General features: G+C 55.5%; 4 protein-coding genes across 4 annotated transcripts in view; 1 reads left to right on the top strand and 3 right to left on the bottom strand.

Moving 5' to 3' along the window:
* Positions 1 to 1,553: 1,553 nt before the first annotated feature.
* On the bottom strand, positions 1,554 to 2,595 carry CCMA1212_008807 (37S ribosomal protein S28; the record flags this gene model as incomplete). The annotated part of the gene is made up of 2 exons (XM_073705919.1): positions 1,554 to 2,464; positions 2,550 to 2,595. The coding sequence occupies 2 exons, from the start codon at positions 2,593 to 2,595 to the stop codon at positions 1,554 to 1,556; spliced, it is 957 nt and encodes a 318-aa protein (XP_073555546.1).
* A 388-nt stretch (positions 2,596 to 2,983) lies between these two features.
* CCMA1212_008806 (40S ribosomal protein S0) lies at positions 2,984 to 4,121 on the top strand (the record flags this gene model as incomplete). Its single annotated transcript, XM_073705918.1, has 3 exons — positions 2,984 to 3,172; positions 3,317 to 3,765; positions 3,856 to 4,121. The coding sequence occupies exons 1-3, from the start codon at positions 3,003 to 3,005 to the stop codon at positions 4,119 to 4,121; spliced, it is 885 nt and encodes a 294-aa protein (XP_073555545.1). The 5' UTR covers positions 2,984 to 3,002.
* A 1,615-nt stretch (positions 4,122 to 5,736) lies between these two features.
* On the bottom strand, positions 5,737 to 11,260 carry CCMA1212_008805 (Guanine nucleotide exchange factor LTE1; the record flags this gene model as incomplete). The annotated part of the gene is made up of 2 exons (XM_073705917.1): positions 5,737 to 10,777; positions 10,848 to 11,260. 2 exons carry the CDS (start codon positions 11,258 to 11,260, stop codon positions 5,737 to 5,739), a joined length of 5,454 nt encoding a protein of 1,817 aa, XP_073555544.1.
* A 13-nt stretch (positions 11,261 to 11,273) lies between these two features.
* Positions 11,274 to 12,368, bottom strand: part of CCMA1212_008804 (uncharacterized protein) — a gene marked incomplete at both ends in the record, with an annotated part of 2,732 nt that continues 1,637 nt past the window's right edge. Inside the window, 3 exons of the mRNA XM_073705916.1 lie at positions 11,274 to 11,585; positions 11,658 to 12,095; positions 12,177 to 12,357. Of these exons, the coding sequence (XP_073555543.1) occupies positions 11,274 to 11,585; positions 11,658 to 12,095; positions 12,177 to 12,357 (931 nt within the window). The remainder of the gene's footprint in view (positions 11,586 to 11,657; positions 12,096 to 12,176; positions 12,358 to 12,368) is intronic.

Below are 12,368 nucleotides of genomic sequence, written 5' to 3'. Positions count from 1 at the left end.
GTGAACAATGGGTGAGCAGCTTGTGAAACGTCACGCCTTTGGACCGTAACTGACGGGGGCCACTGCAGCTACGTCGAGGGCATTGTTCGCGGCTATCGCAACGGCCTCCTGACAACGCCAGCCTACAGCAACTTGACACAATGCGAGACCATCGATGGTATGTATGAATTGCCGAGAGGAGTAGGTAGCTGCAGATTGATTGACAGCCGCAGATCTGAAGCTCCAGCTCGGCCCTGCCTACGGCGACTTCCTCGCATCCCTCCCCCCGAACCCGTCAACATCTGCCCTCGCCGCTAAGACGACAGACAAGCTCATCTCGGAGTTCCGCTACGTGCGCGCTAATGCTACGGGCTCCCTGGCCACCTTCATGGACTACGTGACGTACGGCTACATGATTGACAATGTCGCCCTCCTCATCACCGGCACCCTCCACGAGCGAGACACGCGCGAGCTCTTGGATCGATGCCACCCCCTTGGATGGTTCGAGACCATGCCCGTCCTTTGCGTCGCGACCAACGTCGAGGAGCTTTACAACAGCGTCCTGATCGAGACTCCGCTTGCCCCATACTTCAAGGGCAGCCTTAGCCACCAGGACCTGGATGAGCTCAACATCGAAATCGTTCGCAACACCCTCTACAAGAACTACCTCGAGGACTTTTACAAGTTCGTCAACACTCATCCCGAGATGGCTGGCACGCCCACGGCTGAGGTCATGTCCAACATTCTGGAGTTTGAGGCTGACCGCCGAGCCATCAACATCACTCTCAACTCGTTCGGCACCGAGTTGACCAAGCAAGACCGCAACAAGCTGTACCCGACCTTTGGGAAGCTATATCCCGAGGGCACCCTGATGCTCTCTAGAGCAGATGACGTTGAGGGTGTTCGCCTTGCCGTGGACGGAGTCCACGACTACAAGACTTTCTTCGATGCCGTGTCCCTGGGTGGCTCATCCGGTCCCGGTAACATGGGCGGCGGCTCTGCCGATGGCAAGAGCCTGGAGGACTTGTTCTACCAGAAGGAAATGGAAATCTCCAAGGATGCCTTCACACGGCAATTTACCTATGCCATTGTCTACGCATGGGTCAAGCTTAGAGAGCAGGTAAGCATCCGGTCACTGTTTGTGAAAGAGCAACGAACAGCAGTTAGAGAACAAAGAAAGCGGCACGTTGCTAACTCGCTACAGGAAATCCGCAACATCACATGGATCGCTGAGTGCATAGCTCAAAACCAAAAGGATCGCATTGGGAACTTTATCAGTGTCTTCTGAGCGGGTCATAGATTGATGATGTTGTGTCTTTGGCAAATTGCGAGTATGGGAGTCTTACTGGAGTAATAATACGTCGTTTTGTTTCGTTTTCGAGTAATCGCACGGGAAAGGTTCGTTCAGACTAGGCGCATATGGAAGAGGCGAATGATTGACACGGGCAATTACGCATCCTCTGATGGGCTCTATTGTACATATACAGATGCTTAGCTATTCCTACAAGAATTTTCTCTTGGCTGCTTTCTTTTATATATATATATATATATATCTCTTCATGTCGTCACCACCCTCACAGATCGATCTGTCCCTTCCACGTCGCCGGCGTGAGACCCAGCTTCTCCAGCATGTTTGTCCACCTCTCGCTGCCCCTCTCCTTGCGCTCCATGTATTGCAGCAGTTTCTGGCGCCGGTGTACAAGCAACCGCAAGTTTCTCTTGTTGTGCTTGTCTTTGTAGCCTCGGTTGACCGCCAGCATTTCCGACACCGACCTGATCTTAGCCGTCAGGATGGCAATCTGCACCTCGGAGCTGCCAGTGTCCGGACCGGCACGGCCAGGCATCGGCGTGGTGTTGGGCGAGATGGACTGCGGCTTGGGCTTGAGGTGCTTATCCGTGTTGTGGCGCCCGAACTCGTCGATGATGCGCCGGACGTTGGCGTGGAACCGGTCTCGCGCGCTGCCGTTGCTCAGGGACGTGATCCTCCGCAGGGCCTCGACGGCTTTCTGGTGCTTCTGGGTGTGTGCCTGTTTCCTCTCCTCTTCCGTGGTAGGGTCCATTTGCGATCCCACAACCCCGACCATGGGCTTCGTCAGGGCGTAGGCGTGCTTGACGGCATCCTCGAGCTCGGCGTCTGTGAGGAAGTGGTTGCGCAGGCCGGGCGTCGTGGGCAGTTCCCGGGCTTCCTCGAGGGCGTTTCCGCTCGCGTCTTTACGCACGGCGCTTACCGGGCTCTGGCCTGCCGAATCAAGAGACTCGAGGAACGGCGTCGTTCTGCCCCGGACGGGATCGCCCCATGCCTCGTCCCGCTGCTTCTGGAGCTCCTCCTGTCGCTTGAGGTTGGCGGCTTTGCGCTGCTGAGCCTGCGCCCACTTGTAGGGGTCCTGCTTCGCCTTCTTCTTCTTCTCGCGCAGGGAGAGGTTGGCCTTTTGGACGAGCGGGAGGAAGGCCTGTGTCGTTGGTGTCGTTGACGGTCGTAGGCACACTAACAAGGCTCGATTAGCGACATGGTTCCCCCTGACTGCTTCGCAGCTTTGCCTCTCTGGAAAGCAATAAGGAGTCTATCGTACAATTGACTGTGCCTAGCCGTTGTAGCAGATCTATTCTGGGCGGCATCGTTGCTGGATGTTGTGCTGCTATCTCTCCATCAAATCCATCCCGCCTTGCGACTCAAAATTTCGCCGATAGTACAACGATCATCCCACGCTTCGGATGGACCTGCTGACTAACCGAAACCGGCTCCACTGCTCTGGGAGAGATCTTGGACACCTTAGTCATCAATCTTTATCACGTGCATCTTCAGACCCTCTCAAGAACCTCATGAAGTAGCGACAGCGCGCTAGTCCCATTCCACACTAGTGCCTTCAGGGCTGCGGCACACACATTTTTGGAAATTCCAACCTCTAGCCCTCGCGAACTTTTTGCGAAACCTCTCTGGCACGATCTTCGTCAACCGAGCCTCATCTTGCCTCCTTCAACCGCCCAGATTTCCCCCATCACGAAGGAAAATCAATCCAGTCAAGATGGCTCCCGCTAACCTGCCCTCCATCTTCAATGCCACGTCCCAGGACATCGAGATGCTCCTGGCGGCGCAGTGCCACCTCGGTTCCAAGAACCTGCAGGTGCACATGGAGCCTTACCTGTGGAAGACCCGTGTCGATGGTGTCAACGTGATTAACATTGGCAAGACCTGGTGCGTTTGATCCGATTGTGGAGGGGGAAGAGAGCTTTCGGGAGGTTATGGGAGCGAAAGAGGGAGAGCATCTGAGGAATCCGGGAGGGAAATTCAATGCTATCGAACCCAAGAGAAAGCTAACCGGCCTCGGGATCTCTACAGGGAGAAGATTGTCCTGGCCGCCCGCATCATCGTCGCCATCGAGAACCCGGCCGACATCTGCGTCATCTCTGCCCGTCCCTACGGCCAGCGCGCCGTCCTCAAGTTCGCCGCCCACACCGGCGCCTCGCCCATCGCCGGCCGCTTCACCCCCGGTTCCTTCACCAACTACATCACCCGCTCCTTCAAGGAGCCGCGCCTGATTGTCGTGACCGACCCCCGCACCGACGCCCAGGCCATCAAGGAGGCCAGCTACGTCAACATCCCCGTCATCGCCCTCTGCGACACCGACTCCCCCACCGAGTACGTCGACGTTGCCATCCCTACCAACAACAAGGGTCGCCACGCCATCGGCACCATCTGGTGGCTGCTTGCCCGTGAGGTCCTGCGCCTCCGTGGTACCATCTTCAACCGCGAGACTCCCTGGGACGTCATGGTTGATCTGTACTTCTGTATGTTTGAAACTTCCCGCTATTACATCTTCTCTCCAAATCAGGGGGGAAATAAGACAGAAGTTGGAAGCTAACCACATGTGAAAATAGACCGCGACCCTGAGGCCGAGGCCGAGGAGAAGGTCGAGGAGGAGAAGCTCATCACCGCCCCTGAGGAGGAGGCCCCCGTCGCCATCGAGTCCGGCTTCCCCGCCGCCGGCGGTGACTGGGACGCTCCCGCTCCCGGCTTCGCTGGTGCTACCCCCGCCGTCGCCGCCGCTGGCTGGGACGGTGCCGGTGCCGGTGCCGGCGCCGACTGGGCCGCTTCCGGTGGCCAGGAGTGGGCTGCTGATGCTCCTAAGGACAGCCAGTGGTAAACGTCTCCAAAGGGCTTACCTGGGAATATCAAATCGTTGGAGGATGGCGTGATCAAAGGGGAACTGGAACTTTGAAAAGGTTTACCCACGGCGTGGTCCAAAAAAAATAGGGGAGGCGTTCAATCAACAAAGCTTTTTTCTTTTCTACACCAATGAAACTACGGCGGGAGGTCTGGGGATTTTTTTTTTTTGCTATTTGGGTTTGAGCTCGCTGTACTTATGAGGGAAAGATACTCTACCCGTCCCCCTTCTTCATCCTCTTTCGGCTTTGTCTCTGAAAGGGGGGGTTATAGGGCGGATGGGAAAGAGGGAAAGCCCTGTACGGCGGCTGGGGGCGTACTTAATCGTTGCCTCGCCCAAATGGTTCTTTTCTTGATCCTCTTGCGGTTGTTTTCTTCGTTGAAAGAAGCTTTTACACGGCCGACCATAGTACAAAGAAAAAAAGAGAACTAAAAGATATCCCTCTTCAAACTTCGTTCGGCTCCGTAATTTGTCCCATTGAATCCGGGTTATCACCTCTTCAAGGTCATTTTCGTCCTCCCTAGATATATATCGTGAAACATCTCACTAGATCATTCTTTCCTAAGTTTGTATGCATATCCTCCACAAAGCAAAGGAAGCACAGCTACGTCACATATATAATCAAGGTCAGTCAATTTGCAATGTCATTGTATTGCTAGGTATGAGCAACCCATTTCAGGCGCACATTTCCAAGTACATCTAACGTATGTGTATATATATGTGTGTGTGTGTAATTCTCCAAAGGCTGTATATATACGAGCGTGTATCCTTAATACAGTACCCAAACCCAAATTTATCCACAATGACCCCCCCAGTATTGGTATCTAAAGTTCCCCCTATTTGTGATATCCCTTCTTTGTACTCCCACGCCAGCAATAAAGAAATCCCATCTGAGCGAAAAGAACAAAAAAAGAAAAGACGAAGCGTAATAACACAGGAACGAAGGGAAGAGGGATCAAAGGAAGAATGGAAGACACTGAAAGGCTGGGAACAGAAAAGTAAAGTTGTAACAAGGAAAGGGAATTGGCTAGCTGATCAACAGAGGAAAGGAATCTCGCCCGGGAGTGCGGTAAGTGTCTCTGAATAAAAACGGTAGTAAAGTAGTAGTAGTAGTCGTGATGCCAGCGGTAGCCAGCTATCCGAGGTTTTGTTCTGGTTTTCTTTTCTGGGGGGTTTGAAGTTCGTTCATTAGATGGTATCGTTTGTGCAAAATGCCCGTTTGAAGAGGCCGAAACAAAAAAGAAAACAGCATGACAAAAAAACGGGCAGCAAGCAGCAATGTGCTACGCCATCACATGTTTTTGCCGTGTGTGGGTTGCATACTCCTGCTTCTGCGATCCAGTGCAGATGCGATAAGGAAGAAGGCTGTGTGTGTGGTTTGCGCCGAGTCTGATGGGTGTGACGTAGGTATCGATGCTGAGAAAATGACAAATGGAACCTGTGAGGGTATGGAAAGCAATGTATAGATGTGTGTGTCGAGAGAATTGTGAAGTATAGAGATGCAGTGGGCGATAATTGCGAGTAGCAATGCATCAGATCAAAGGGAGGAAAGAGGTAATGAGTTCCAGCCCGATAGAATGATATGATGCCTGGGCTACTCCAGTGCCTCAGAATGTCGTCGAATCTCATCATCGCTCAATGCGCCCATCCAGAGACACCGTTCCGTTATGCCTTCGACTGGTTGGAAAGTATACCGCGTGCTGGCCTCCAACAGTCTCAACAATGTCTTGATCACAGACGCCGCAATGCGGCATCGTTCAAAGTTGATGAGCGGTGGGGTGGCCGGCGAGCTGGCAATCTCCGAGGCGCGTTGAGCGTTGAAGAGAAGGTCATGCGTGTAGATGCCAACAAACGGGATGCAGCCCCCGTCTGAGCCAACTTCCATCTCAGCTCGGAGGTTGTAAAAGTTGCGCGTGGGTGTGACAAGGGCCTCGAGTTCCCCCAGCGTGTTCAGATCGCGAGCCGGAACAAGATCCCATGTCTTTGAAAGGCGGGAGACTTCGGCGCTGGACAACGCAATGGTAAGCTGTGCCAAGGTGGCAAAGTTGCGATACCGACGACAATGAGCCGCAATATGGATGAGCTTGATGATACAGCGCGCTCGCTCCTCAATGTGCTGAGTGAGGACAACCTCAGAGATGGCCCACTTGACCATGATGTTGAACCGTGCAACGACAACTTCGACGCCATGGGCGTTGGTGTTTCTCAGAAAGTCAACCCACGAGCGAGAGTCGTTGCTGGTAGCGTTCCTCCAATTCATCTCAATCAGCTCTCTCCAGTCTATGTCGTTGAGAGCATCCTTTTCAATGAGTGTGAACTGCTGAGCCAGGATGTCAGAGGGAAATGCCAGAATAAACGGTAGGTGAACTGAGTACTGGAGCATCTTCGGAGTCTCCTCTGGTGCTTGTTGGGCAGGTGCATCAGTGGTATGCGGAGGCTCATGTTCAGCCTTGTGAGAAGTGCCTTGGAACAACTCCGGAGAGACGGGAAGAGGCTTCTGAGACCAGATCTGTTCCGGATCCAGAGTTCTCTCGAGATTGGCCATCACAGGGCTCCTCATTACCGGACTCATCGCCAGTGCTTGAGCGAGCGTCATGGGAGCGGACGACGAGTTTGATCGGGGCGTACCGAGTGGATCGCCGAATGGATGTGGCTGTGATGATATCGAAAAAGCAGCCCCTCTCCCGCTGTGGTTGTGCACGCTCTCGCCTTCGGAGGGAGAAAGCTCAGAGGAGAGATCCGAGCCGCCGATGCTGGCATCTTCCAGGAAAGACTGATCATCCACTGGCGGTGGAGTTACCTTTCCTGCCTTGATATTCTCAATACTCTCCGTCTTTTCGACAAAGGCAAAGGAAAGCTGAGAATCAGAGACCTGGTGGGAGACATCGCGGCGTTCCAAGGCAGCGGCTGAAGGAGCGGCATCGTCTTCATCGGATGAGCCACGAAGAACAGATCGGTCAGTCCACTGTGATGTTTCCCCCCTGCTCTGGCTATCATTCGTGAGACCCCTTTCGAGTAAGGGAATGGAGCAGTATGATTCGTCAGAGTCGGCGGTCAAGAACGAGCGCGTCTCAAGGTTGGTCATCTCTGTGCGTGCAATCATGGTGTCCCGGCTGTATGCAGAAGACACCGGCTGCTTTCCTTTATCCTGGGCGAGGTCTTGGCTTTGCTGAGTGCGATGATCATCAACCATGCTACTTCTTTCGCTCCTTGAGTTTTTGTTCTCCTTGGCATAAGAAGCCGCGGCGTCGGCTGGCGTGCCAAATTCGTCCGCGTCTATCATAGCCGTCTGTCTAAACAAATCAAGCGATCTTGTTTTCGGCCGATATCTGCCCTCTAGCTTGAGCAAAGCCGACTCGATACCGCCGTCATCCTCATCGGGTATCTGCGCCAGCTTTCTGGCCTCGATTTCAAACGACGGACGCATGATAGGCTTGGATGAGTGAGTACTAATCAAAGACAAGTGTCGTTTGGGAGGCTTCCCAGTCAGCTGACCGACGGAAAAGATCTTGTGCCTGTCACGGGGAAGGTGCTCTTCCACTACTCCAGCATAACTGCGGTCATCATCGTCCTGCTCGGTTTGGGAACCGAGTAGATAAGAGCTACGAATAGAGTCGCTGTAGCTTGTGAAGGATGCAACAGAGTGAGACTTTCGTACAGTACGCTGGTTGTTTAGGCCGCCCACCTTGGCTGCGTCTCTCAGATAGCCTCCAGGGCGCCTTCGAAGCATCCGGAGCGGCTCAGCGGCTGGAGTTCCGTACTCTTCATCCAGCATGGAAGAAGTTGTTGTGGCATCGAAACTCCGAGCTGTGGAGCGTCGTTCGAGGCGGCTGCTGAACGATGCCCGTCGTCTGAAAGAGTAGGTTGATTGCCGGGTGTTCGTCGATTGATGTCTCTGGTGTATACGCAGCGTTCCGCGATTTGGGACTGGGTGGCGCTGACTGCCGCGACGCAACGTCGAAAAGGAGGACCGGCCGGCATCATCTGATGGACACATGTTGTACGGGCCGCCGCCCAGGGCCGCCGCCATGTCCGAGACGAATGTGGGCAGGGGCTCAGCTTGAGAAGTCGAAGGCGGAGCGGCGAGCTGGTCAAAAAGGGAGGACGACTTCCGCGGCGTTCCAGCCATGAGATGCGCAGGCGGCGTCGTAGGAGGTGTTGGATCACCACCGGCCGTCAAGAAGGATCCTACTGATAGGCCGCCGACAGAAGGGTCGAAAGTGGTGGCAGGAAGTCTATCATGCATCTTCGACCTGTCAAGGGGAGCGGTATCGTCGACAATGACAATAGACTGGCTCCCAGTAGTGATGCCCATGTCGCTCAAAGGCCGTGACCTCGGCTTCTCAGGCGCATAGTCAGCCGTGGTAGAGTCCATGTGTGCTGCCGAATACTCCATAGGCCCGGGAATGGTTCGAGAGGGCTTCGGAGATGGTTTCGGGAGACCCAAGCGTTCTGCTTCGGCGGCCTCCTCCTCTTCCCGGATGGCTCGTTTGAAGTCCTCGGCCACTTCAGCTCCAAGCACATCGATCCTCACCAATGGGCGGACAGTACTTTGGGTGTGGCCGCCACGTGAGGTAAACGCAGCCCCAGGCAGTTGATCGATGCTAATCGTATGCGAAGCCAAAGAGGCGACGGCAGGTAAACTCGTGTGGGAACCAGACGACCACTGTCCCCGGGTGTTCAAAGCGCGTCGAACGCCGCCCAAGAACTTTTTCATTCCGGACCCAGACATGGCAACCCCAAAGATTCTGTCCTTGGTTCCGTGGCGGGAGATGGGCTGGAAGATGGTGGTCTGCCTGTGGTCACCGGTGGGAGTGTCTGCCTCAATATCGACAAAGGGCTGGCCAGGCGGTAGAATATTACCCCGGACAAGATTTCCGGCGGACTGCAGAACCATGTGCAGGTCAACGTCTTGCGAAGGGGAATGATCAAAGCTGGTGCCTCTGAGGGAGTCGGTGGCGCTGTTGTTGCGCGAATGGCTGTGGGCTGGCCGAACACGTTTGCCAGCAAGCGCCTTGGGAGTCGTTGCTATCGCTCCCGGCGGCAGGATGGGGGACGTTGAATAAACCGGATGCGCTGCCAGGGGCTGGCTGGAGTTGGGATTCAGGGATCTCACATTCTTGCTGGGAAAGGAACAAGACACAATGTCCATGCTTGCTATGCTGAGAGGTGAAGCAGGCCCGTTGCCTAGCATAGGGTTGGTGATCATCTGATGTTCGGGAGTCCCTGGGCGATCCTCCGACAGAGTAAAGTTCTCCATATTGGTCGATGTGGGAAGCACATCGGAACTCGGTTCCGTCTCGTCGCCCACGCCGTCCGGCATGGCAGATACAGCATGCCATTGGGGGGGATCTATCCCTTCCCTATCCCAAAAGGTAGGATCCAGGCTGGGATCTCGATATCCGGCGATGCCACCCGGCGCAACCGGGGCCTGAGGCCCCAAGCTATCGTCAAAATCAGGGCCATCCCAGTAATGGGCACAAACACGTCGCCAGCACTTCTTGAGCTCTGTCAGAATCTTGAGCTGAACTCTACGCTCCTTTGCGTCCTGTGACAGCTCGTCGACAAAGTCGTTGAGCAGGATGCAGAAAAGAACACGAAGGTCGTAGTCCAGGACGAAGTCATCAACAAAGTAGTTGAGAATCCAGTGTCGCATGGCGACAAAGGTTCGAACACGGACAATCATTCCAACCTCGTCGGTGCGTTCCAAGGCCCAGCGCAACCTCGCCATGAGCATTCGCAAGAGTATTTCGGGCTCAAGAAAGGCTCTGAACGTGAGAAAAAAATCCGAGATGAGCTCGTAGTCCAAGAAGCTTGGCGACGTGATCTCGGCAACCAGTCGAGAAGGGGTCGCCGCAGTTACGGATCCGCTGGGCGAGTAGCGTACTATCAGTTTATCGTCGCACGCCGGCTTAAAGGTGAGATCATCAAACATTTCCGGCTCAATGACAAGATGTGATACGTATGCAGAGGGCACGGCACGCCGGGGGCGAGCTGATGCCTGTGAGGATGCGAGCGAGGTTCGAGGAAAGCGAAGCTGTGGTATGACCAGATGGCTGGGACGTCTAGACCCCAAGCCACGCAGCGGAGCACCAAGGCTTCTCTCTGATGAATGATGCAAGGATGCGCGGCTGTTGGAATGGAACTCGTCAGTCGGAGCGTAAGAAGAGCCTCTGAACATCGGGGTACCCCTCGTAGAGAACCGCGGTGTCCCCAGCTTCCATGATGGAATGTTGATATTGAGTACCGGCACGCCGTCAGTGTCCGGGTCGTCAAGATGGTCAGTCGTCTTGGGCCGGTGGTGGTCGCCGTGCGTTGGTTTAGTGATGACGATCCTATACCCCTCCGTATCGGTGGCCGTCGGCGAGTTGAAGTCACGCACCGTGCCGTCCGACACGGCTCTACGGTGCTGCGATGTCGACGGAAGCGTATTGGGGTCGGAAATGTAGTTGGCGGGAATGGCGGACGTTCTGGGAGTGGGCGTGAACTGGTTGTCGTGGTGGTTCATTGGCGGCTTGAGGGGTTCGTCGCAATTCTCTGGGTATGCGCCCTCTAAGCCGGCAGTGCCAGGAGGGGTTATGGGAAACGTGAAATTGGGCTGAGGATATCTCTTGTTTCCGCGGCGGACAGAGGGTCTAGGAAGACAAGAAAGCATTAGCAAAGAGTGTTTGCGGCATCGCCTCCAAAGGTTGCGCGCATGCATACCTCAGGAACAGCTTGCCATTGTTCCCGACGTTGACAACGGAGAACTGGCGACCTTCGCGGCCGGCTGAGGCGCCGTCTGGTGCAACATCCCACCGGTCTTTCTCTGCATCTCGCTTTCCTAGCGAGAGTGTTCTGGTGATGGATCTCTGCTCGGCCAGGGGTACAATAGGTCGGCCAGTAGTCGAGGGTTTGCGCTTCACCTTGGTCGACGGCTTCGGTGGTGAGGTATCCTTCGCGTCCGACACGCTTCCTCCGGACACTTTGCGCGTCGTGTTGTCATAGTTTGCTGCAGCGCTTGGGATTGTGGTCTGTATCGATTTGAGTTGCAGTGCTTTGCGCCGCTTGGTCGATAGCTTGGGTCGCAGTGCGAGAGTTGACCGCGCCGCTACAAGGGGGGGCTCGCCGGCGTCCATGGCCCATCCAATTCTATGACGGGACGGAGCTCGTGCTGCTCAAGGCTCGTAATTCTGAAAGCACATTGATCAGGAGAGAGTCAGCGAACAGAGTTTCGAAAGGGCGAGTGTTGTCCTGATGGGCAAAAGAGCGGCCATAGGAGTCGCGAAGGGAGAGGGCACAACAGCCACTGCCATAAGGCTCGGCGCAGCCAGCCGGAAAGGAGTGTGCGTGACGGCTGGTTGTGGGAGCAGATGCGCGGCAAGGCTGAAGCCGGAGGGAGCTCGAGACGAGCAAAAGGCGGATGGTGGCGGACAGAGCGAGCAAGCGAGACATGCCGTGGCACTTACCAACTGACGCCATGCAGGCACGGGGCAAAGGATGGTTCAGGGAGTGGACAGCAGGTCAAGCCCGTACCACTCTGCGTTCAGTGACTTCAATTGGGATGGTATGGCAGTCGGGGGAGAAGGCGTACGGAGCCTGGTCGAGTCGAGTCGTGTCGAGTCGGGTCGTGTCGCGCAGTGTCGTGCGGCAAACTGGATGGTAGAAGAAGAACTTGCGCGCTGCTGTCTCGACAGCAAGCAGATTGAGGCGTCGTGTGCGGCAATCCAGAGGGCAAGTCGAGGCGAGAAGCGTCAAAGATTTGCGAAGCCACGGCACAGAGCGAGACAGTTGCGGACAGGCATGGCAGCGGCAGAAGAGACTGGAGAAGGAATGCCAAGCAGCGCGGAAGCGATCAGAAGCCGGTGCCGGTCTGTGTCTGGGCTCGGCGCCTGTCGTTCGGGTCTGGGATGGCACAGACGGATGGTTTGCCGGACGTCTGGGGAGACAGTATTTGACGGGCGTTGTCGAGGGCTAAAGGGAGAGGAGAGAGAGAGAGAGAGAGTCATATCATCATCAAACCTGGGAACCGGGCGAGCGGGTACGTATCGGTACCTGTGCCTCGCCTTGTGCCTGGGCGGCAGCTGGCGGCGCGCCATCCAATCTTAGTGCCGGTGGGTACCTGTATTTTAGACCTGGGCCTGGCCGATAGGGCACCTCATCCATTTGGCGGATCAGCGGCATTCCAGCGGGTGAAGGTACCGGCACCCCTGGGCGGGCGCCTGAAAACGAGAGCCTGGGGGGGGG

This window comes from Trichoderma ghanense, assembly GCF_004382785.1.
Source record: "Trichoderma ghanense strain CCMA-1212 chromosome Unknown scaffold_13, whole genome shotgun sequence".
NCBI classification, from domain to species: Eukaryota; Fungi; Ascomycota; class Sordariomycetes; order Hypocreales; family Hypocreaceae; genus Trichoderma; species Trichoderma ghanense.
This window is presented reverse-complemented; position numbering and strand designations above follow the sequence as displayed.